The sequence below is a fragment of the Euprymna scolopes genome, chromosome 6 (genome assembly GCF_053919585.1).
Source record: "Euprymna scolopes isolate OS-2025 chromosome 6, ASM5391958v1, whole genome shotgun sequence".
NCBI lineage: Eukaryota > Metazoa > Mollusca > Cephalopoda > Sepiida > Sepiolidae > Euprymna > Euprymna scolopes.
Window position 1 is genome coordinate 15,658,809 of NC_136487.1, and position 25,476 is coordinate 15,684,284.

Below are 25,476 nucleotides of genomic sequence, written 5' to 3' on the forward strand. Positions count from 1 at the left end.
CTCTCTCTCTCTCTCTCTCTCTCTCTCTCTTTTTATTCTCCCCTGACTCTTTCCCGCTTCTTCTCTTGTATCTTTCCATTCTTTCTCGGGCATTGTTAGTATCATTTAATGTGCTCTCCCTTACTTTCTTTCTCTCTCTCACTTTCTTCTCGCCTTTCTCTTTTACTTTTCTTGCCCCCCTCTCTCCCTCTCTTTCCTTCCACTTTCTTACTATCGCGTACACTTACAGTTTTCTCTATTTACATGTTCTCTAATTTTTTTACGGTTATCTATCCTTTTATTTAATGAGGCTTCCTCCTTTATTTCTTCTCTTTCTCTTTCCCTAACCACCAGTCATTCTCTGTCTCTCTCTCTTTCTCTCTCTCTGTCTCTGTCTGTCTGTCTCTCTTTCTCTCTCTCTCTCTTTCTCTCTCTCTCTCTCTCTGGCTCTTATTATCGCGTTCTCTGTCTCCTTTCCTCTTTTCAAACATGACCCTGTCCACGATTCTACCAATTTCACGCCCGTTAAACGTCCCAGCATCTTCCAATTTCATGCCATCTCCGCTCAAGTATTGAATTAAACCGACGTGTGCGTCGGAATATGCGCAGGACACGTTTTCATATCATTTCCTGCCTGAAGAAGCACCGCTGACAGGGCCGACAACGTTCACTCCGATCACACCCGACCCACTTTTCCCGCAAATCTGAGGAAGGTGCTAACGGATCACTGGAGCTGACCATGACACTGCATTTACGTGAATAACCATAAGGTCAGTGCTGCGGTCCATCTTCTAATTAAATTGCTTCTTTAACAAGGCATGTTCATTTAAATACACCCGGTTCAGTTCACCTTCGCAACGTGAATATAAGCAGATTGCATATCTATATCCGATATTTGAACTCCATACGTTCGGAAATTTTCGTTTGTTTATTTAAGAACAAACCAGTACTTGTGGGCTTGTTTGAACAACACTATGCCATATTGTAAACAGTTCATATTTTTTTTAGAGTGCGCATGACGTCCCGTACTTTAAGAACGCACGTGAGCGGTGACGTCAGGCTTAAAAGTCAATTTTCTCTGGGCGGTTTATAACAATGTTCAATATTTTATTAATACAATCCTGATGATTATATAATCAACGGAACTGCATTAATAGATCGTCCATGAAACTGCAGTAAAGTTTGAAAATAAACTACAGTTTAGTAGTAGCATCACTAGTAGTAGTAATAGTAGTATGAAAATATATCTATAGAAAGTAAGCTACACACAGGTGTCCATGTTTCATTCTACTAATGTGTACAAACACACACACACACACAAATATATATATATATATATATATATATATATATATATATATAGACAATAAAGTTATATATTGATATACGTAGATTTATTTGTCGATGTAATAAGGAAAAACAATAATTGGTAGAGGCGTTTTCTGCTCTTTATACCAAAGTATTTCGAAGAATAATGCTTCTCATCAGAAAAGGAGATATGGGGCTAGGTTGCAAACATTTCAATGCGATATCTAGTAAGGGTGATAATTGGGGATATTAATGTATGTAGTATATAGATGGTATATATATATATACTCGTATAGTGAATAAATGACAAAAGACTATATTCCAAAGTTTATTATGTTGACCATCTTATAATTTATTCCTTTAATTCAGTTGACATTTACAATTCTTGCCAGTATCTGTTTCGTAGCGCAATATTGCTATATTCACTATATTTCTCTGTAATTACATTTAACTTCTTAAATAAGATTGGTATATATTATAAGGAAATAAAATATATTTCCACGCACGCACGCACGCACGCACACACGCACACACACACACACACACACACACACATATATATATATATATATATATATATAATATGTGATAATCACTTTCGACGACGCTTCTTATCAAATCACTTAAAGCAATGTTAAGTCAGGCCGGTATCAGACCGGTGGTCATTTAGGCATAATAATAGGTGATGGAAAGACCGCCAAACTTTTTATTCATAATAAATAACATTCCCGAAAATTTCTTGAACAAATACTTCAGTATAACCTGGTAATTTATACATGTATATGACGTAATGGACCAACTGCTTCATACGCAGGACTTCTATACTCAATCACACACACACACACACACACTTATGGGGGACTTAAAAGAATAAGATCGATTCGAGTAATATGGTACACAAGTTCGTTTTAAATCTGGGAGAAAACATCTCCCCAAAAAGGGACACTCTGGATGTACACAAAAATAACAATTGCCTTAATATAAAAGGGTCTCCCCCTCGATTGACTAAGGATAAATTAACTTGAGTGTAACATCAGAACAGATCCTACACTCTAATCTTAGTCAGAGGGTCGTTTCCTTTATTATTAGGCGATGAGTTCCATATACGAGGTGCCGTCAATATATTTCCAGATATTTTTGTACCGGCATTCAAAATGGTCGTAGACTTTAAAAAATTCAATGTTATTACTATACATCTTATGAGATGATCAATTTTTATAATTTCAGTTTCAAATGAACAGCTACAGCAGCAATTGGAATACACTCTACTAAAGCTTGATTGTCGCATCTAGTGAATTTCAAAAATGCAATTTAGTCTCGATGACATTTTAGAAGAACGATATGCAATAACATTCTTTAAACTTGAAAAATATGACAGAAATGTATGTAATGCCTCAGATTGCTGTTGGATCATATTACATGAATGGAGCATCAGCTTTTCACTGACATAAGAGGAAGACAGGGAATCTGTGAGGGATGATGAGAGGTATTGAATGAGTAAGGAAGTCAGAACATTTGATTGGCCAAATAAAGAATTTCATGGATAAGGACCGTCGTGTGTCTATAGAGACAATACGTGCACAGTTTGAAGTAAATGTGGGTACTGTATATACAATTATTCGCGAGGAACTGAAGATGCAGAAGATTTGTGCGACGTTTGTCCCAACGGGGCTCAAAGAAGATCAGACTATTTGACCAAGATGAGCATCAAAACAGTTCCTCGCTCTCCATATAGTCCAGACATTGCTTCCTGTGACTTTTGGTTATTCTCTAAGCTCAAGGAAACCTTACAGGCTATCGTTATGAGAAATTGAGAAGATAAAAGAGGCTGTCAAGAGGATCATTGACACAAGCGGACTTCCACGAGGCCTTCCAGTAGTTGTTGGAACGGTACAACAAGTGCATTGCAGCCGGAGAAGATTAATTCGAAGAGAACTAGAATTTCATGTGTGTACTATTAATAAAAGTGCCCATGCGAAAAAAAGTTTTGAAACTTATTGGACGGACCCCGTATATTTTATTTAATAGTGCTAGGTTGCTTGATTTACATCGACAAGTCAAGTTTTCGGTCCGTGCGAAATCCTCAAATACGTATATGATAAAACACTAAGCGACTTCAGCCGTAAAAGTATAAATAGGCATGGTACAACTTTGTTAACCGGCTTGATTCTGTTGTTGTTGTTGTTGGCATTTGTTTTCTCGATAACTTTCTATTATATATTCTCTTGTGGAATGAACTGGATTCGAACTTAACAGACCCAAGTTATCAGTCGATGTTGTTAACCACTGAGCCACTCTCATCTTCTCTGATTCTGTTGTTGGTATTATTACGGGAGAGATCATGTGAAGGTTGTCAATATCGCTAAGTAAAAATGGTAATATGGGACCGACTGGATTCGAACTTGGCACAAGTAGGTCGTCAGTTCATGTCGTTATCCACTTAACCACCGCCTTCGGTTATCTACGCCGAACAGTATTGGAGAAAATTAAAAGGTGGGGAAATTATCTGATTTGCATCTCTTTACAGTTTACAGATGAAAAATACAATCAGCAAAAACTACCTGTAATTAATCCATAATAAATCCACAAATATGTAGATATAAGTTAACAAATTTGCCGAATTTCCATTACTAACGATTACTATATTGTCCAATTTCTACTGTGGCCTCTTGACCTTGATAAGTGGTGATGTCTATGTAAAAAAAAAAAAATGCCCAACCAAATAATCAACTACGAAAGATATTCAATAGTACTGCATTTTGAATTAGTTACACGTGTATGTCGGGTGTAGAAAACCCCATAATGAGAAAAACTAATAAAGATAATTGTAACAATCACAATAAAGAACTTACCACTGTGGAAATCCAGATAATTGCTCCTTAAGTAAAAAAATAATGTCTGATCAAAGTGTAGTATATGAAGCCAAAGTTAGTCTCATTTCATTCAGCCTCATATTTATCTCTCTTCCACTGTGGCAGATGTGACACAAGGTCGTAAAGCCAGCATCCTAGAGAAATAAAAATCTTACCTGCAAAATAATGTCTAGAAAGCACAACAGCATTCATTGGTAGGGGCTCATCAGGTCGTTATCTAAAAAACTATGTCCTTATCAAAGAATGAGAAGGAAAATCTGAGAGAGTAAACCTCCTAGAACTGCACAGGACCATACCCCGGCCAACAGAGAGCAAGTCATTTTAACAAGTTTCTAGTCTCTGATAGCTTTGGGACTCCAACTTGTATAATAAAAGCACATTTCAACAATACACGCGAATCCTGTAAAACTAGATTAGCAAATGATTACTACCTCTTCACAACCGACATCATTAAAGCTGCACTTTTATATTGTATTATTTCTGGAAGCTCAAAAGCTAGAATCAGACACTTGTAATATATAATATTATTTTGTCTATGTGGATATGAGTATTCTTGTATGTACGGCTAAAAAAAATTAAAAACTACAGAGTTTACGTCACAGTGGATGAATAGTATCTAAAATGTAAGAAAAAATTATTCATCGTCAGAAAGGGGCAGTTTTTAAGCAAGATTATGTACTAACTAAAGGGAAATAACTCTAATGCTTTAATTCGCTTAAAAGTTGTATGTGTGTGTAAATATCCACAGAGAGGAATGGGCTAGGCAGAGAAGAATAGGGGGTTAGAAGAAATAGAGGAAAGAGTAAGATAGAGAAAAGATAGAAGTCTTAATAGAAATATGTTACACTTTTGCTACGATTAATGCCAAGTTCCTTTGTTATTCAATTATAAAATAGAAAATCATGTGAAAATTTAATGCTAGCAGGCCAGTGGGTGATACATGTCTCTTGTGACTTCAGGAAAATCTAGTGATCTTTACTGCAATAAACATAACATAATAAATGAAAGATATGAAAGATAGATCAATTGTATGCACAGATAGGTACAAATCATCTCTCGTGTATTTATAAACTATGGAGAATAAGTAAGTCGTAAATAGTCACAGAGATCAATAGAAAATGTAGAAGTAACATTTAAATAAACTGGAATAAAATTTATGTAAGCAGTTAATATGACATCAGCAGTGAATAGTAGATCACTCATCTTTCTGTTTTTTTTTATCTTCTTTTCATTCAAAATATCGTTGGAGCGTAAGTCTTAAAAGTTAAATCTCGGTCTTGTGATGTCTGCTTGAAAATGTTTTCTCTAATTTGTAAGCATTTCATCTTAAATTATTGCCATGAATATGCTTATCTAGTCGAAACATAGGTGAATTTGTTTAGCTAGACATGTTTGTATAAATCAGCACAGAGTAAACCTCATAGTTTATTAAAACTCAATGAATAATCAACACATGTAATCATGTACAATATGCACAATAAATGAACAAAAAATAAATGAGCTAAAAACAATATTTTCTTTTATAAAGCAAACCAAGAGAGCAGAAGCTCTACCCGGCTAAGAGGAGAAATTTATAAATAGAATTAAAAAGATGAGGTATAAAAGTTACATAGACCTTTAATAAATGATCAGATCAAAATGTCATGGTCTAAAAAGGTTCTTTTCCATTATCCTCTCATTTTAGTCCTTATCGAACTGAATATGATAATGTTCTATGTAACTTATTCCTCATCTTTTTAATTTAAGTATTATATAATGTGCATCGAGATGCCCGTTCATAGTGATCTAATGCTTCATATATATATATATATATATATATATATATATATATATATATATATATATATATATATGAAGCATTAGATCACTATGAACGGGCATCTCGACATTTAAAACAAATGTTTCAATTCAACGATATTTATCGCGGTTGAAGTTTGTCGTGTGGCTTGTTTTTTGTGAATGGAGTTAGAGATAGCTTCGTAGCCAGGCTCGGATCTCCTGACCGGCGGTAATCGTGACACCCTACTGATGACTCCCGAAAAAATGAAACACCAATGTCTGTAGCTATTGAAAAAAATTATTAAAATAATTATATATATTATTAAAATAATATATATTATTAAAATAATTATATATATATATATATATATATAATTTATATATATAAAAAAAATTATAGTAATTTTTTTTTTTTACACAGTGATCACCACTTATCAAGGCCCGGAAGCCACTCAGGGATAATGGTTATTGCAAGTACATTACGTTAGTGTGGAGATTTGATGAAGTGTTTACTTAAGGGGGCGGTTCATTAGGAATTTGTTAACGTTGGATTTGAAGACACCCAAGTTGTAATCCGTTGGGAAGCAGGCAGACGGAACAGAGTTCCACAGGCGTGTAGTTCTAAGAAAGAAGCTTTGTTCATGGAATCCGCGTTTTGATTTAGGCACAGATATAGAATGGGGGAAAATTTTCACAGTGGATTCAGCTAGACGGGTGTTTTTCGTGAAAGATTGGCGAGGGGGGACCAGAGATTGGAGTTCAGACGATATAATATATATATATATATATATATATATATATATATATATATATATATATATATATATATATATATATATAATCAGCAGCGAACTAGCAGATTACTCATCATTCTGTTCGCTATATTCTCTTTATTTTCCTCTTCACTCCCATCTTATTTTTATTTTAATTTATTTGCACATTTCTGCTAGGTTAGGACAGTGGTATAATGTTGACTATTGTGGTTTATCCACCCTACGGAAAATAATGAACTCTTCCACTAATTATAAAGACAAGGAGAATATTATCTCGGCCTTAAGGCACAGATTATGCACGAATTTTGTACTCATTGCAGTCGGACTGACGTATATCCAAACTCTTCATTTGTTGTATTTGCTTTCTGTTCAATATGTTTTGTTTCCAAGAATTAACGAGTTTTGTCTTTCCTTTAGACCTTTACGGGATCACAACAGTGAACAAAGTACTCCTAAAGGAGGAGGTAATAATTGAGATGATATAATGACGGATCAACATTACCCGCCCCCTCCCATCAAGAAGACAGTACTCTTGGAATGATGGTATCGTATGAAACGAACATATACTACACTATCCTCTTCAAAAGGAGATAATGCCTGGGAGGAATGAATCATGAATGAATGGAAATATACTACACTACCTTCAAGGATGGAAGGTAAAGCCTGAGACGATTCACTTCCGCGTCTCAAAAAGGTGATAATGTCTGTGAGGATTGTATCATGATGAACAAACAGATACTACACTACTTCCAAAAGGATAGTATTATAACACGGCAGATACTACAATACTCTTTTCAAAATAGGGGCGATAGTGAATGGGATGATTCCTCCATAAAAGGAAAAGGTAATACCTATTAATATGATATTAGGGAATTAGAACAGATACTACGTTTTGGAAATACAAAAAAAAACTTGATAAATAGGTGCCTCAGGAATTGAACGACAACCAAAAGAAACGCTGTTATGAAGTGTCATCTTCTCTTCTTTTATGCCACAATAGTGACCCGCTTCTCGACCTGGTTGTGACTTGCGATCAAAAGTGGCTTCTTTACGACAACCGGCGACGCTCAGCTGAGTGGTTAGACTTCAATGAAGCTCTACAACACTTTGTGAACCAGCATTGCATCAAAAGTAGGTCATGCTGAGTGTTTGCTGGCCTGCGACTGGTCTCGTCCATTCTTTTTTTGAATGCAGGCGAAATCATTACGGCGGGTAAGTAATGTCAATAAATGGATGAAATGCATCAGATACTTCGACAACAACACTCAGCATTAGTCAACAGAAAAGGCAATGCCGACGGACTGTTACTAAACCGACCATACAAAAGTTGAACGAATTGAGCAACGAAACTCTGCCTCATCTGCTATATTCTCCAGACTTTTCACCTTTCAACTACCACTTTTTCAAGCATATCCACAACTTTCTGCGTGAGAAATGCTTCAAAAACCTAAGTGATATCAAAAACGCCTTCAACATCTTCATCGCCACCAGAATGCAAGATTTTAAAGTTACTTGCATAAATACACTTGTTTTGCGTTGGCAAAAATTTGTTGATTCTGATAGTGCTTATTTCGATCAATAAATTTTTGTTTGAGTCGAAATATGTTCATCTGAATTTAAAAGTTAAAAACCGCAAAATATTTCTTGTCAACCTGATACTTATGTACATTTTTAACTAATATATATATACTAAGCTTTGTAGCTCGCTTAAACGTGAAAAAGTTATAGCCCGTTGACTTAGACCGAGTGTTTTATGCCAAATTGATGGTTGAATATGGTTAAATTTATGCTCATTTTTTGTATTAAATACTAAGCTCTATTATTCCTTAAATGTGCATCGAACGGATACCATAATACTTAGTTAATTGTACCTAATCCTAACAAATGGTCATACAAGATTTTAGCCAGATTAGACCAGTAGTTTCAGAGAAAATCTCTAAAGTAAATATGGTATTGTAGTAACTAATCCCTATTAATCCCTTACTGTGCACAGGGAAGACATCATAACCTTATAATAAATTTCCATGCAAAATTTCAGTCAGATCGGCACAGTATTTCCGAAAGAAAGTAGAATAGATACGTAAACAAACATATTAATCTTTATTAATCTACTACTGTGTATCGAATGGATACCATAATATTTAATTCGCTGCATTTTATAACAAATGGTCATGTAAAATGTCAGCCTGATCGGCCCACTAGTTTCCGAGAAAAAGTGAAACGGACAAACAGACTAAGATCTATAATTAAATGATAATTATTCTTTATGCCTAGTGTTCCATGCTTACTGAAACATTAGTGTAGGAGGTGACAATTCCTGCAGGTCGGGAGATTCGAACCCAGCCACGAAATTATTAGTTTTACACTAGAAGTAGTCACAGAAGCCATCTTCAAAGATTTCTCTTTGAAAACAACTTGTGATGTTCTCTGGAGTCTGAGTGACAACAAGTCTCCCCAGGTTTCTAGTACTCCTCACCTCTTTTGAAAACCTTTGTAAAAGAATTTGCGTTCTCGCAACAGCCGCTTGTCATTGGTTTCTCATTGGCAGCGACCATTGGTCTTCATTGAAATTTGGGTGGAAATAACTCTCCCCAAGGTCCCAGTCCTCGTTGCCCTCAATCAATGGAGGTCTGGTTAGTGCTTTCTCTTCCCGGTTTTTCCATCGACTCTCTTCGCTTATTTTGTGTGGCGTCAGTTTTTTGCTGATACACACAAAAATTATTATTATTATTATTATTATTATTATTATTATTATTATTATTATTCAATTTTTTTTTCTATTTTCAGGAAAATATTCTTCAGAAATATTCAGAATCTCAAATAAGAGGTAAGAATGTGGAGGCTTTACAATATTCTATTCTTGAAATCTTGTAGATAAAGAATTCATTATAAAATGTCTGCGATATCATCTGGAAGAAACCGTTATAAAATATGATTAAAACAAGTTTCATATTTTCAGTCAAGAGTTATTTATTCTTTTTTAACGATTGTAGCAAACATTCTTTAAATCTTTTCCTTTTCATAAAAAATTCTTATCTTTTCTGATAAATATGGATGCATTATGCATGTCTGTAACCGACACTAAATCACATTTTTCAAATTCCTTAATATCTTTTGTCTTAAGCATTGAGAATTATTTTCATAATTTTAATGAAATGTTGTTGCGATAAAAAAAAATCCATTAAAGCTGGGTTAAATGTCATTAAAAAAGATATTGAAGCAACGTATGTAATCCTGATAAAAAGATTTAGATTTACGGAGCCGAAATTTTAAGCATGAAAATCTGAACGCGTGACTCATCGAAATCCCATATAGTTGCATTCAATTTGGGGTTCGAGATGTGTTTTCGATCAATACTCGGCAGGATTACTCGTGAAGCTCGTTTCCGATTTTTCAAAATCGGAACAAATGATGCAGCCAGTACATTGTTGGCTGCCATACCTTGAATGATCTTCCAGACGTATTTTTAATCTGCGTCAACTCTGAGATAGATTTTAATTAACTTTCATTGCAAATGGGTATTACATAACACGTGTAATTCGTCCAACGATATTTGCTAATTCTAAAATCTGTATCAGTAATTGCTAAATTAATTGCAATATAATAACATATCTTAAGCAGTCTTGGTTCAAGTGTTCACCTTCTCAAACACACACACACCTAATCTCGCCGATTTTGTTTATCGCATAGAAATTAACGTAAATCCTCTTCCAAGCGCTATCACTTGTTGTTGTATATGATCTTGTTACATTCTTGAATATGAACTTGTTACATTCTTGAATATGATCTTGTTACATTCTTGAATATGAACTTGTTACATTCTTGAATATGATCTTGTTACATTCTTGAGTATGATCTTGTTACATTCTTGAGTATGATCTTGTCACATTCTTGGATATGATCTTGTTACATTCTTGGATATAATCTTGTTACATTCTTGGATATGATCTTGTTACATTCTTGAATATGATCTTGTTACATTCTTGAATATGATCTTGTTACATTCTTGAATATGATCTTGTTACATTCTTGGATATCATCTTGTTACATTCTGTAATATGATTTTGTTACATTCTTGGATATGATCTTGTTACATTCTTGAGTATGATCTTGTTACATTCTTGGTTATGATCTTGTTACATTTTTTGATATGATTTGGTTACATTTTTAGATATGATCTTGTCACATTCTTGGATATGATCTTGTTACATTCTTGGATATAATCTTGTTACATTCTTGGATATGAAATTGTTACATTCTTGAATATGATCTTGTAACATTCTTGGATATGATCTTGTTACATTCTTGAATATGAACTTGTTACATTCTTGAGTATGATCTTGTCACATTCTTGGATATGATCTTGTCACATTCTTAGATATGATCTTGTTACATTCTTGGATATAATCTTGTTACATTCTTGGATATGATCTTGTTATATTCTTGGATATGATCTTGTTACATTCTTGAATATGATCTTGTTACATTCTTGGATATGATCTTGTTAAATTCTTGGATATGATCTTGTTACATTCTTAGATATGATCTTGTTACATTCTTAGATATGATCTTGTTACATTCTTGGATATGATCTTGTTACATTCTTGCATATGATCTTGTTACATTCTTGGATATTATCTTGTTACATTCTTGAATATGATCGTGTTTCATTCTTGGATATGATCTTGTTACATTCTGTGATATGATCTTGTTACATTCTTGAATATGATCTTGTTACATTCTTGGATATGATCTTGTTACATGCTTGGATATGACCTTGTCACATTCTTGCATATGATCTTGTCACATTCTTGCATATGATCTTGTCACATTCATGGATATGATCTTGTCACATTCTTAGATATGATCTTGTCACATTCTTGGATATGATCTTGTCACATTCTTGGATATGATCTTGTTACATTCTTTGATATGATCTTGTAACATTCTTAGATATGATCTTGTCACATTCTTGAATATGATCTTGTCACATTCTTGGATATGATCTTGTCACATTCTTGGATATGATCTTGCTAAATTCTTAGATATAATCTTGTTACATTCTTGGATATGATCTTGTTACATTCTTGGATATGATCTTGTTACATTCTTGGATATACTCTTGTTAAATTCTTGGATATGATCTGGTTACATTCTGTAATATGATCTTGTTACATTCTTAGATATGATCTTGTTACATTCTTGGTTATGATCTTGTTACATTTTTTTATATGAGCTTGTTACATACTTGAGTATTATCTTGTTACATTTTTTGATATGATTAAGTAACATTTTTAGATTGCATTCTTGGATGTGATCTTTTTACATTCTTGGACATGATCTTGTTACATTCTTGGATATGATTATTGTTACATTCTTGGATATGATTTGGTTACATTCTTAGATATGATCTTGTCACATTCCTGGATATGACCTTGTCACATTCTTGGATATAATCTTTTCACATTCTTGGATATGATCTTGTTACATTCTGGGATATGATCTTGTTACATTCTTGGATATGATCTTGTTACATTCTTGGATATGATCTTGTCACATTCTTAGATATGATCTTGTTTCATTCTTGGATATAATCTTGTTACTTTCTTTGATATGATCTTGTTACATTCTTGAATATGATCTTGTTACATTCTTAGATATGATCTTGTCACATTCTTGAATATGATCTTGTTTCATTCTTGGATATGATCTTGTTACATTCTTAGATATGATCTTGTCACATTCTTGGATATTATCTTGGTACATTCTTGGATATTATCTTGGTACATTCTTAGATATGATCTTGTTACATTCTTGGATATGATCTGGTTACATTCTTGGATATGATCTTGTCACATTTCTGGATATTATCTTGTCACATTCTTGGATATGATCTTGTTACATTCTTGGATATGATCTTGTTACATTCGTTTATATGATCTTCTTACATTCTTGGATCCTGTATTGTCACATTCCTGGATATAATCTTGTCACATTCTTGGATATGATGTTGTCACATTCTTGGACATGATCTTGTTACATTCTTGGATATGATTTTTTTACATTCTTGGATATGATCTTGTTACATTCTTAGATATGATGTTGTCACATTCTTGGATATGATCTTGTTACATTCTTGGATATGATCTTGTTAAATTCTTGGATATGATCTTGTTACAATCTTAGATATGATCTTGTTACATTCTTAGATATGATCTTGTTACATTCTTGGATTTGATCTTGTCACATTCTTGCATATGATCTTGTTACATTCTTGGATATGATCTTGTTACATTCTTGAATATGATCGTGTTTCATTCTTGGATATGATCTTGTTACATTCTTGGATATGATCTTGTTACATTCTGTGATATGATCTTGTTACATTATGGAATATGATCTTGTTACATTCTTGGATATGATCTTGTTACATGCTTGGATATGACCTTGTCACATTCTTTGATATGATCTTGTCACATTCTTTGATATGATCTTGTCACATTCTTGGATATGATCTAGTCACATTCTTAGATATGATCTTGTCACATTCATGGATATGATCTTGTCAAATTCTTTGATATGATCTTGTAACATTCTTTGATATGATCTTGTAACATTCTTAGATATGATCTTGTCACATTCATGGATATGATCTTGTCACATTCTTGGATATGATCTTGTCACATTCTTGGATATGAGCTGGCTACATTCTTAGATATGATCTTGCTACATTCTTGGATATGATCTTGTTACATTCTTGGATATGATCTTGTTACATTCTTGGATATTATCTTGTTAAATTCTTGGATATGATCTGGTTACATTCTGTAATATGATCTTGTTACATTTTTAGATATGATCTTGTTACATTCTTGGTTATGATCTTGTTACATTTTTTTATATGAGCTTGTTACATTCTTGAGTATTATCTTGTTACATTTTTTGATATGATTAAGTAACATTCTTAGATTGCATTCTTGGATGTGATCTTGTTACATTCTTGGACATGATCTTGTTACATTCTTGGATATGATTATTGTTACATTCTTGGATATGATTTGGTTACATTCTTAGATATAATCTTTCATACATTCCTGGATATGACCTTGTCACATTCTTGGATATAATATTTTCACATTCTTGGATAGTATCTTGTTACATTCTGGGATATGATCTTGTTACATTTTTGGATATGATCTTGTTACATTCTTGGATATGATCTTGTCACATTCTTAGATATGATCTTGTTTCATTCTTGGATATGATCTTGTTACTTTCTTTGATATGATCTTGTTACATTCTTGAATATGATCTTGTTACATTCTTAGATATGATCTTGTCAGATTCTTGAATATTATCCTGTTACATTCTTGGATATGATCTTGTTACATTCTTGGATATGATCTTGCTACATTCTTAGATATGATCTTGTCACATTCTTGGATATTATCTTGGTACACTCTTAGATATGATCTTGTTACATTCTTGGATATGATCTTGTCACATTTCTGGATATTATCTTGTCACATTCTTGGATATGATCTTGTTACATTCTTGGATATGATCTTGTTACATTCTTGGATATGATCTTGTTACATTCGTTGATATGATCTTCTTACATTCTTGGATCCTATATTGTCACATTCCTGGATATAATTTTGTCACATTCTTGGATATGATCTTGTTACCTCTTTGTATATGATCTTGTTACATTCTTGCATATGATCTTGTTACATTCTAAGATATGATCTTGTCACATTCTTGAATATGATCTTGTTACATTCTTGGATATGATTTTGTTACATTCTTTGATATGATCTTGTTACATTCTTGGATATGATCTTGTTACATTCTTGAATATGATCTTGTTACATTCTTAGATATGATCTTGTTACATTCTTGGATATTATCTTGTTATATTCTTGGATATTATCTTGTTATATTCTTGGATATTATCTTGTTATATTCTTGGATATTATATTGTCACATTCTTAGATATGATCTTGTTATATTCTTGGAAATAATCTTGTTACATTCTTGAATATGACCTTTTAACATACTTAGATATGATCTAGTTACATTCTTTGATATTATCTTGTTACATACTTAGATATGATCTTGTTACATTCTTAGATATTGTCTTGTTACATTTTTTATATGAGCTTGTCACATTCTTGAATATGATCTTGTCACATTCTTTGATATGATTTTGTTACATTCTTAGATATGAACTTGTTGCATTCTTGTATGTTATCTTGTTACATTCTTGGACATTATCTGGTTACATAATTTGATATGATCTGGTTACATTCTTGGATATGATCTTGTTACATTCTTGGATAGTATCTGGTTACATTCCTGGATAGGATCTCGTCACATTCTTAGATATGATCTTGTCACATTCTTAGATGTGACCTTGTCACATTCTTAGATATGATCTTGTTACATTCTTCGAAATTATCTTGTTAGATTCTTAGATATGATCTTGTTACATTCTTGGATATGATCTTGTTACATTCTTAGATATGATCTTGTTACATTCTTCGAAATTATCTTGTTACATTCTTGGATATGATCTTGTTACATTCTTGGATATGATCTTGTCACATTCTTGGATATTATCTTTTTACATTTTTGGATATGATCTTGTCACATGCTTAGATATGATCTTGTCACGTTCTTGGATATGATCTTGTTACATTCTTGGATATGATCTTGTTACATTGTTGGATATGATCTTGTTACATTCTTTGTATATGATCTTGTTTCATTCTTTGATATTATCTTGTTATATTGTTGGATATGATCTTGTTACATTATTGGATATAATCTTGTCACATTCTTAGATATGGTCTTGTTACATTCTTGGATATTATTTTGTTATATTATTGGATAGGATCTTGTTACATTGTTGGATATAATCTTGTCACATTCTTAGATAAGGTCTTGTCACATTCTTAGATATGATCCTCTTACATTCTTTTATATGATCTTGTTACATTCTTGGATATGAGCTTGTCACATTCTTGAATATAATCTTGTTACATTCTTGGATATCGTCTTGTTACATTCTTGGATATGATCTTGTCACATTCTTAGAAATAATCTTGTCACATTCTATAAAATGATCTTGTCACATTATTGGATATGATCTTGTTACATTCTTGGATATGATCCGGTTTCATTCTTGGATATGATCTTGTTACATTCTTGGATATGATTCGGTTACATTCTTGGATATGATCTTGTTACATTTTTAGATATGATTTTATTAAATTCTTGGATATTATCTGGTTACAGCATTTGATATAATTGTGTTATATTCTTGGATATTATCCGGTTACATTCTTTGATATGACCGTGTTACATTCTTAGATATGATCTTGTTACATTCTTGGAAATGATCTTGTTACATTCTTGAATATGATCTTTTCACATTCTTAGATATGATCTTGTTACATACTTAGATATGATCTTATTACATTCTTAGATATTGTCTTGTTACATTTTTGATATGAGCTTGTTACATTCTTGAGTATGATCTTGTTACATTCTTGGATATTATTTAGTTGTATTCTTGGATATGATCTTGTTGTCATTCTTGGATATGATCCTGTTACATTCTTGGACATTATCTTGTTACATTTTTGGACATGATCTTGTCACATTCTTGGATATGATCTGGTTACATTCTTGGATATGATCTTGTCACATTCTTAGATATCATCTTGTCACATTCTTAGATATGATCTTGTTACATTCTTGGATATGATCTTGTTACATTCTTGGATATGATCTTGGTGCATTCTTGGATATGATATTGTTACATTCTTGGGTATGATCTTGTTACATTCTTTGATAGTATCTTGTCACATTCTTAGATATGATCTTGTACCATTCTTGGATATGATCTTGTTATATTATTGGATATGACCGTGTTATATTCTTGCATAATATCTTGTTACATTCTTGGATATGATCTGGTTACATTCTTGGATATGATCTTGTTACATTCTTGTATATTATCTTGCTATATTCTTTGATATGATCTTGTCAAATTCTTGGATATGATCTTGTTACATTCTTTGATATGATCTTGTAACATTCTTGGATATGATCTTGTAACATTCTTGGATATGATCTCGTTACATTCTTGGATATGATCTTGTTATATTCTTAGATATGATCTTGTTACATTCTTGGATATGATCTTGTTACATTTTTTGGATATGATGATTGTTACATTCTTGGATATTATCATGTTACTTGCTTTGATATGATCTTGTTACATTCTTGGTTATGATCTTGTTACATTCTTGGATATTATCTTGTTACATTCTTGGATATGATCTTGTTACATTCTTGGATATGATCTTGTTACATTCTTGGATATGATCTTGTTACATTCTTGGATATGATATTGTTACATTCTTTGATATGATCTTGTCACATTCTTTGATATTATCTTGTTACATTCTTTGATATTATCTTGTTACATTCTTGGACATGATCTTGTTACATTCTTGGATATGATCTTGTCACATTCTTTGATATTATCTGGCTACATTCTTGGAGTTGAGCATGCTACATTCTTAGATATGGTCTAGTTATATTCTTGTTACAGTAAGTGAAAAAAAACGATTGGTCGTTTTGAGGAGTATCATATCACACCTAGTTGCCATTACTTCTGTATTTACTATGAACTGAAATATTAGTATCTACGGGTGTCCCAGGCTATTCATATACAAAACATATACCGAATAAATTATATATAATTATTTTAAGATATGACGAACTTGAGACATAAACACTTTTACCAAAATGACTGAATTCACACCTTAAATAATGGAAGAATGATTAAGATATCAGAAAACCAAATAATCAAACTCAACTTTTTTCTCCATAGCAAGAGAAAATGTGTATTTATATGTTATGTGTTAAAAAAGGGGCACTATTCGCCCGATAAGATTTCAAATCGGTTTACCATTTCCATGGTTGACATCGATATTCCGTTCATGACTTTTGTAAATTATCAGATGTGTGCAAAAGATTTTGCCGAATTAAATTTCATCTTGAAAATCTTTATTCATAACAACAATCTTTGCTTTCTATGAATTTGATTTCATTTATCATTGTAAGGTGTTACATGTGTCTGAACAGCGTCGTGCTGTTTCGTATATTTAATTATTACATTATGTTGTGTTCGTAGCTCCTTTGTCTCTAAGTTGATCCTATCACCTTATTTCATAATTGTTCAGTGGTTCTTCTTACAGGAATTGATATACTATGTTTTATGATGAGCATTTTACCATTTAAGAGATACTGTTATATACTAAAGTACTCTATATCGGATAGTGTATTAGTTTTGGCAAGAGTCAAACTAAGTGTGTGTGTGTGTGTGTGTGTGTGTGTGTGCGTGCGTGTGTGTGTGGGTGTGTGTGTGTGTGTGTGTGTGAAACGCCACTAACCCTATTCGGGTTTAATCGACTTCCTCCGAAAGAGAAAGTTCCATGGAAGTATGAAATTTACAAGCAGTCCCAAGTTGCATCTATATCCTCGTTAGAGCAGATCGAAGTGATACGAAGTTCGGGAAATAAACGAGTTCCCTCATAAAATGAACAAGGAAAGATGCCGTGGAAGATAAGGACGTCAAATAAGTCAAAAGTAAAATAAAACACGAAGACATCTGTGACATGAAACATGGCGTCACGGATATTGAGTTTGACAAAGAAACTAAGATTCGGGCAGTCTATCTGAGTTGTGCATTACAGAGAGACCAATAATGCTATGTTAATTGAAAGGGAAATTTTGATAACCGCAAGAGTGAATGCATCTCTAAAATCCCTGTTCGCTATGTATACCCATTAATCCTTAATAAGATAGCAGGTTGGCAAGAAAGTTATTGCGGTTTTTAACTTTTAAATTCAGATGAACATATCTCGGCTAAAATATACATATATATATTGATCGAAATAAGCAACTAGGTAGCTTTTCGGCCTAGCTTGAATTGAAATATGAAAATTGTGCGAATTTTCTTTTTTCTATGGTGTATTCAACGTTCTAAAAAGAAGACATAATTGTTTTAAAATCATTATAATTTAAACGATTAGATAGAGCGAAAAACGTTTTTTTTTAATAATATATAAAGTAAAGGTATTATAACGAAAACTTATTTGAAATCAAAATTAAAATTCCTTCTTGTCAAGCTAATAGTTAATAAATTAGTTAAGAGAATACTTCTCTCTCTCTCTCTCTCTCTCTCTTTCTTTCTTTCTTTCTTTCTCTTTCTCTTTGTCATGTGTGATCTATTTGTCTCCAAAGATAAACACTGAAAGCTCTCAGTCGTCTCCAGTTTCCTTCTCTGTAGATTTTTATAACTTGTAATTGTCTAGCTCCACTGATTATGAAAGACATCCACGAATAAATATATCAAGAAAATAAAACATTGCAATACTCGGAATTTGCTATTCTGTAAAACTTATAAAAGTAATTTATCAAAGCCTAGAAAAGATAAACGTATTTGTCGACTTTGAAAATGAGAAACTCCTGAGACTATAATGCCCTTTTGCGTACTCGTGAGATGTTATTTTTCTTTACTTTTTCATTACAAACAAGACATATTGCCAGTTGGAACTTAAGAGCCTACTATTTGGGATCATGCCTAACAGGGGACTGTGGGGAGTTGAGCAGCGAGATGTTTGTTCACATTATATTTAAAATTCTGCAAGTTAATACCGAACTAAGTGCAGATCGAAGTAACACTAAGTATAGATCGTTTCACACCCTCGAAAAAATTCCAGCAAAAACCTAATAGCCAGCCATGGTTCTCTCCGGAATGTGCTGCTGCCATTGCGCACAGAAATCACTTTTTTCATTGCTTCCAACATAACAGATGTACTGAGACTAAAGCTGCTTTCAGGACTGCCAGCAACCACTGTAAAGGAGTAATGAAGAACGCGAGATAGTTGTATGCTCAGTCCGGTAAGTCCAAAGCAGCTGAGCAGCGGCTTAGGTCCCACCAGTTTTGGCAAATAGCAAACAGGGTCCTGAACAGAAGCGTGTTCTCTATCCCAACTATTATCAATGAACTGAAGGTAATCTCGTTAGTATTAGACAAAGCCAAACTCTTTGCCAAGAACTTTACAGCTAATTCTACCCTATGCAACCAAGGCCGCTAGCCCCCGTATTTCCTCCTGTATCAGAAAACACCCTATGCAACATACAAATATCTGTGCGTGATGTTGCCAAGCTAATCAAAAACTTTGATTCCAGTAAAGCAACAGACCCTGACGGTATTCCAATTATAATGCTCAAAAAGCTTCAACCAGAACTAGTTCCCATACTTGCAAAGCTGTTTAAGTGTTGTCTTAAGGAGAATTGCTGCCCAACATCCTGGAACATCTCATCAGTATGCCCTGTATTTAAGAATTCAGGTGATCGGTCATCTCTCTCTTAATACAGACCAATAAGTATCATGTGCGTCATGAGCAAGTTACTGGAATCTGTGTTAAATAGAGAAGTAGTCAACCACCTCAGCAAAAATAACCTTCTTAGGAACATGCAATACGGTTACCGTTCTGCTAGCAGATGTGCTTGCGGTTATATCTTATAGAATTAGTGAATCTCTCGATGGAGGCGTCCTTTCTAGGGCAATTGTTCTTGACATATCAAAGATCTTTGATAGATATGGCATAAAGATCTACTTCATAAGATATCTAGCTATCATTTCTCTCTGATAGGCTCATAAGCGTAGCGATGGGTAGAAATAATGCTCATAGTATTGATGCTGAAGTCCCTCAGGGGTCCATCCTGGGTCCAACTCTCTTCCTGATCTACATCAATGGTCTTCCAAATCACATCCTAAGATCTTTTGTAGACATTTGTGCTGACGACACTACCATCTATGGCAGCACATCAAAGGTTTGTAAACGACCAAGTTCTTTTTGCCTCTCTCTCCTCGTATCTTGAGCACGTGGTACAATCGGAAAAGAAACGGTGGTTACTTTTAATGCATCTAATACCAAGAAAAGCGAAACCGGATTCGATCGGCCGGATGTAAACGTTTGGTCGGCTTTTCACCGTCATATCAGACAATTGCTTTCATTGGGTAAACAAACTCAAAACAACTCTCCTGCCGTAAAAGGATTTGATCTCATTAAAAACTGTGGAATAGTGTGATTTTTGTCACTTTTTAATCGATCTTACATTGCTACTGTCGCCGTATCGCAGGTGTTCAGGCTCAGCTATTGGCGCCAAGGCTCCGGGTTCGAGCCCACCTGCCACCTACCCCTATTATTTTTTTCTATTTTTAAAATCGCTGTTTTTTAGTTATATTTTTTAAAAGTTTAACGTTTTTTATATTTAAACAGGGTTAAGTTTTCTTTTTGTTCTGATTTACCCCCCCCCCCCACCAAGAAAAAAAACATACCTCCAACGCCGGGTGCCCCTTACTAGTCTTAAATATAAAAGGCAAAATGTGTGTGTATATATGTGCGTGTATGTCTCGCAAAAACTTTCGACCCACGTGACGGATCCTCAGGAGATTAGTATCGTTTTCCAGCTCGGTCATTCGGACGACAAATATCGAAAAATTGGCTAAAAACATTAATTCTTTCCTCTTTAACTGGGCAGTTTTGTACAAGGAAGGATCGATTTTTCGTCGACATTTTCGCAAGTCATCATCTCCATTCGATTGACTACGTTTAATTCAAACGCTTTCGACTTACGGTTGGGACGTTAGTTGTTGTTGGTTTTTTTTTTTTTTTTTTTTTTTTCTTTCGCGTTACCAATTCGAGCCTGAATCCCTATAATCTTTTTTTTAATATCTTTCTCCCTTTGGGATGCCTATTGTTGTTTTTATACTCCCCCGCTACTATCAATTTTTTACCCCCCCACACTCCACCCGGGATTCTGTACCACACTTTCACACACCCGGGTAACGCCAGGCACCCCCGCTAGTCTATAATAATTTGAAGATATGAAGAACTTAAGGCATAAACACTTTACAAAATGACTGAATTCCGAATTAAATGACCGGAAAACAATCCATTGTAGGAGAAGATGTGTATTTATATCTCATGGGTTCAGAAAAGATGCGTTATAGGTCTTCAGTGGAGCAATATTTTAGCTGCAGGTTTCAATTCCGTTGGTGAGGGCCAACGAGTGTTCCTACCTGGAAAAAGAGAGACGCAACACGCTACAGACTTGTCTCGATGCTACAACCCGCAAGCTAACAATTGACACGACACATTCAACTGAACATCTCGCAAAGAGACACAATGAACAACTGCAACATTATTAGATATGATGGGTTTTGAAATCGGTTTTCCGTTTCGACATAGATATCCCCTACTGTGACTTTAGTAAATTATAATGTCTCTTTGAAGCAAAGATTACAGTATCATAAGGTGTTGTTATAGGCCGGTACTATTTGCTTGCCTTTATATGCTTTTTATATGCAATTTATATACAATGTACTTAAGGTTTTAATTTTTAATGTCTCGTATGTATGTGAACAGTGTTGTGTTCGTATGTTTTATTATTAGCAGACCGCCTGTCGGGCAACGGCCGTCAAATACGCTTAAATATATTTTGATTTATGCAGATTTTGCATTTATTGTTAAAGAACCAATTCTCTATTGGATATTATATTGCACCTAATGTATAGTAGTGATTTCAAAAGTAAATATACACACACACACACATATGTATACACACACACACACATATATATATATATATATATATATATATATATATATATATATAACTTGGGTGCTATCACGTAGAATACAAACCAAAACATTAAACTCTCTTAGCTTAGTTCCTACCGTTTGAGCTATAGTCAGATGTATAAGAAATGGCTAAAAAGAACCAATTTTAACAGATGAATTAATATATATTTGCGTATGTGTACAAGAATAATTTAAGTCAACTTACGCTTCCATTTTTTTTTTTCAATTTTGACCCCTTTAGTAAGTATCTCGATGGAGAATCAGTTTGAAAACATGGAGACAGGCAAACACACAGACATAGTGAGTTTTATATATAAGATTACATTAATCGTTCCGTGTATTTTTAATTCTTATGAAACTTGGTATATTATGTTTCATGATAAACATTTTTTCATTTAAGCAATACTGTTACATAATTAATCTCCCTATGCCAGTAGCGTGCTGTGCTTCAGGATTACATAACGGTTAATATGCTGTCAAACATGGAAGTTATTCATCCTCCTCCTATGGCGGGATGATGTGACACAAGGACCAGACTGAAATTGAAGAGCCAGCGGCATAGAAGAAGAGCACTTTAGCCTGCAAAAACATTAGAGAAGCCCGTCGGTATTCCCGGTAGAGGTTCCTAAGGCAATTAGCAATAATCTAATTTCTTCTCAAAGGGAGAAAGAAATGCCTGGGAAGGTGGACCTCCTAGAACTTCATAGGATCAGCAACATTACACAATCAATAGGGAAAACATAATTTTTGTTTATGCCGAGGGAGAAATCTCTGGCATTAAAAAAGGGAAATCATCAAGGATTGTTAACAAGTCGTTTGAGGTACCCATGACAGTTTCAAACGACCACACATTCATATTGAAGGCATTAATTTCCAAGCTTTAAAGATTGGAATTCCAAATTGGCAAATATACGATGTTAACAAGACTAATAAAAACAAAATGTTCTTTGGGATTTTTTTAATGTTTTTTTTTTTTTACTGCGAAAAATTCTTTGTGAAAAAGAGTAATTGAATTCTTTCCGTTTGATTAATGACTATGAGTTGTTGTTTTTTTAATTTTGCTTTTGCCCGCTTTGTTTAATGAGACACATGTTGCTAACAGACATTCCATGAAGGTTCCATCTCGAATTAGAACAAGAGACTAATGAATGGCGCCACGAACAACCTATTTTGGCTTAAATGCCAAAACCAAAAAGATTCCCCTTTCCATTAATAAATCCGCATTTACTTAACTCCCTCACGATGGAAAAGTTAGACATATGTTTTCAATATGAACAAATACAACTCCACAAAATGGAACTTTTCCCAGAATGTTTGCGTTGGGAGGGCAGAAGGGCTACGTGTTCGTCCGAGCGCATTCCATTAAAATACATAAAACAAGCACAAACAACATTGCGGCGATGGGACAGAGATTGGAGCTTGGTTTACAATGTGGGACCCTTTTAGATTGAAGACTCTTTTTGGATCCTGTCTAGGAGGGAGAGACTTGTCGTAAATACACACACCCAGATGTAGCAACAATATTCCATGCATGGACTAATAGTGACTTTGTGAAGATGCAGGATACTGTTAAATGTGAGTAGTTTTCTAGCACGATAGAGAGTGCCTACCTTTTGCAGCAGCCTTTGCAATGTCTTTGTAGTTGTTCTAATTAATGTCTCTCATGAATGTTAAGTGAGTTTTAGCGATTAGCCCTCAGGTAGAGTGTTAGACAAAGCAATCGGTGGTTGAGAAAGTTTCTTTTAATTGTTAAAGGAGAGAAGTTTAGTCTTTGTAGCATTAAATGTTAACATCCATTTTCCTCCTCGTTTCATTACAGAATGAAAATAATTTTGTAAGCTTTCGACCATTTCCTTGAATACGTGTAAATTAGTTTTTCCCATCTCGAACACAATTTTGTCAGGTTTTTTCTATTCAACTCTTAGCCAGACTATATTGACTTATTTGTCTAAACACAGTTCATTTCTGGTATTCACTTAGTTGTTCATAATTTATGTATATATACTAGCAGGCTGTCGGGTGTTGCCGGAGAATTTACTTTCATTTATGCCTGCCACATATGATTTTTGTCCGAAGACAAGACGTCACACGTGATGTCATAGGTGACATACATTTACGTCAACAGTTATGATGTCACACATGATATCATAGCATATATCATAACATATATCATAACATATATCATAACATATATCATAGCATATACATTATATATGCTATGACGTTATGGTGAACAAGCAAACAAACAAAAATACAGATTTCGTGACACCCTGCACTGATGATTCTCGAAAGGATGAAACACTAGTGTCTGTAGGTATGTAATAATTATTATTATAGTAAATAATTATGTCAGCCCCTTTAATTAACTCGTTTCTTGTCAGTTGAAATAAAGTCAATCAATTTAGTTCGTATGCGAAGATCATCATCTAATGATTAGATCACTCTAACAGACGTTAAATACATTTCATAATAAATGTTAAACTTTCAACAGTATTTCTCACTTCTGTTACCGGGTTTGAATCTATCGACCGGTGTTCATCGTGACTCCCTGCACTGATGATTCCCGAATGAATGAAACACTATTATCTGTAGGTATTTAATAATAATAATAATAATAATAAAATATATATATATATATATATATATAAAATGAACTCACCCGTCGATTTCGACGTATGAGATACCGCCACAACAACTGAGTTCCTCGGAAATCAAAAAAGATTATTTGTTTATAGCATTGAAGGCTTTGTGTAGAACCATCAACAATTATTAGTATTACTGCTAACCTCCGTCGATGCAGATAACTGCCACAAGACAAAGTATACAATAGACCACAGGTTTTTACATCAGAGTTTCCTTCTCCTAGATGCATGTCTTAATGAAGACTGGGGGTGCATCGCTCTCAGCGAATTAATGCGCTTCCCGATATCAACCCGGAAATTTTTACGACTCGGCGCGGTACATACAGCGCCTAACCTTCCCAAATGGTCACCCATCTGGTACTGGCCAGGCTCAACATTTCTTAACTTC

At 33.8% G+C, this 25,476-nt stretch overlaps 1 protein-coding gene across 2 annotated transcripts in view; it reads left to right on the plus strand.

The window, feature by feature from the left end:
* LOC145277532 (neo-calmodulin-like) overlaps positions 1–25,476 on the plus strand; it is a 332,153-nt gene that overhangs the window by 151,176 nt on the left and 155,501 nt on the right. For both annotated transcript variants that reach the window (XM_080128983.1, XM_080128982.1), the window contains one exon: positions 9,500–9,539. In XM_080128983.1, coding sequence (XP_079985109.1) covers positions 9,500–9,539 — 40 coding nt within the window. The remainder of the gene's footprint in view (positions 1–9,499; positions 9,540–25,476) is intronic.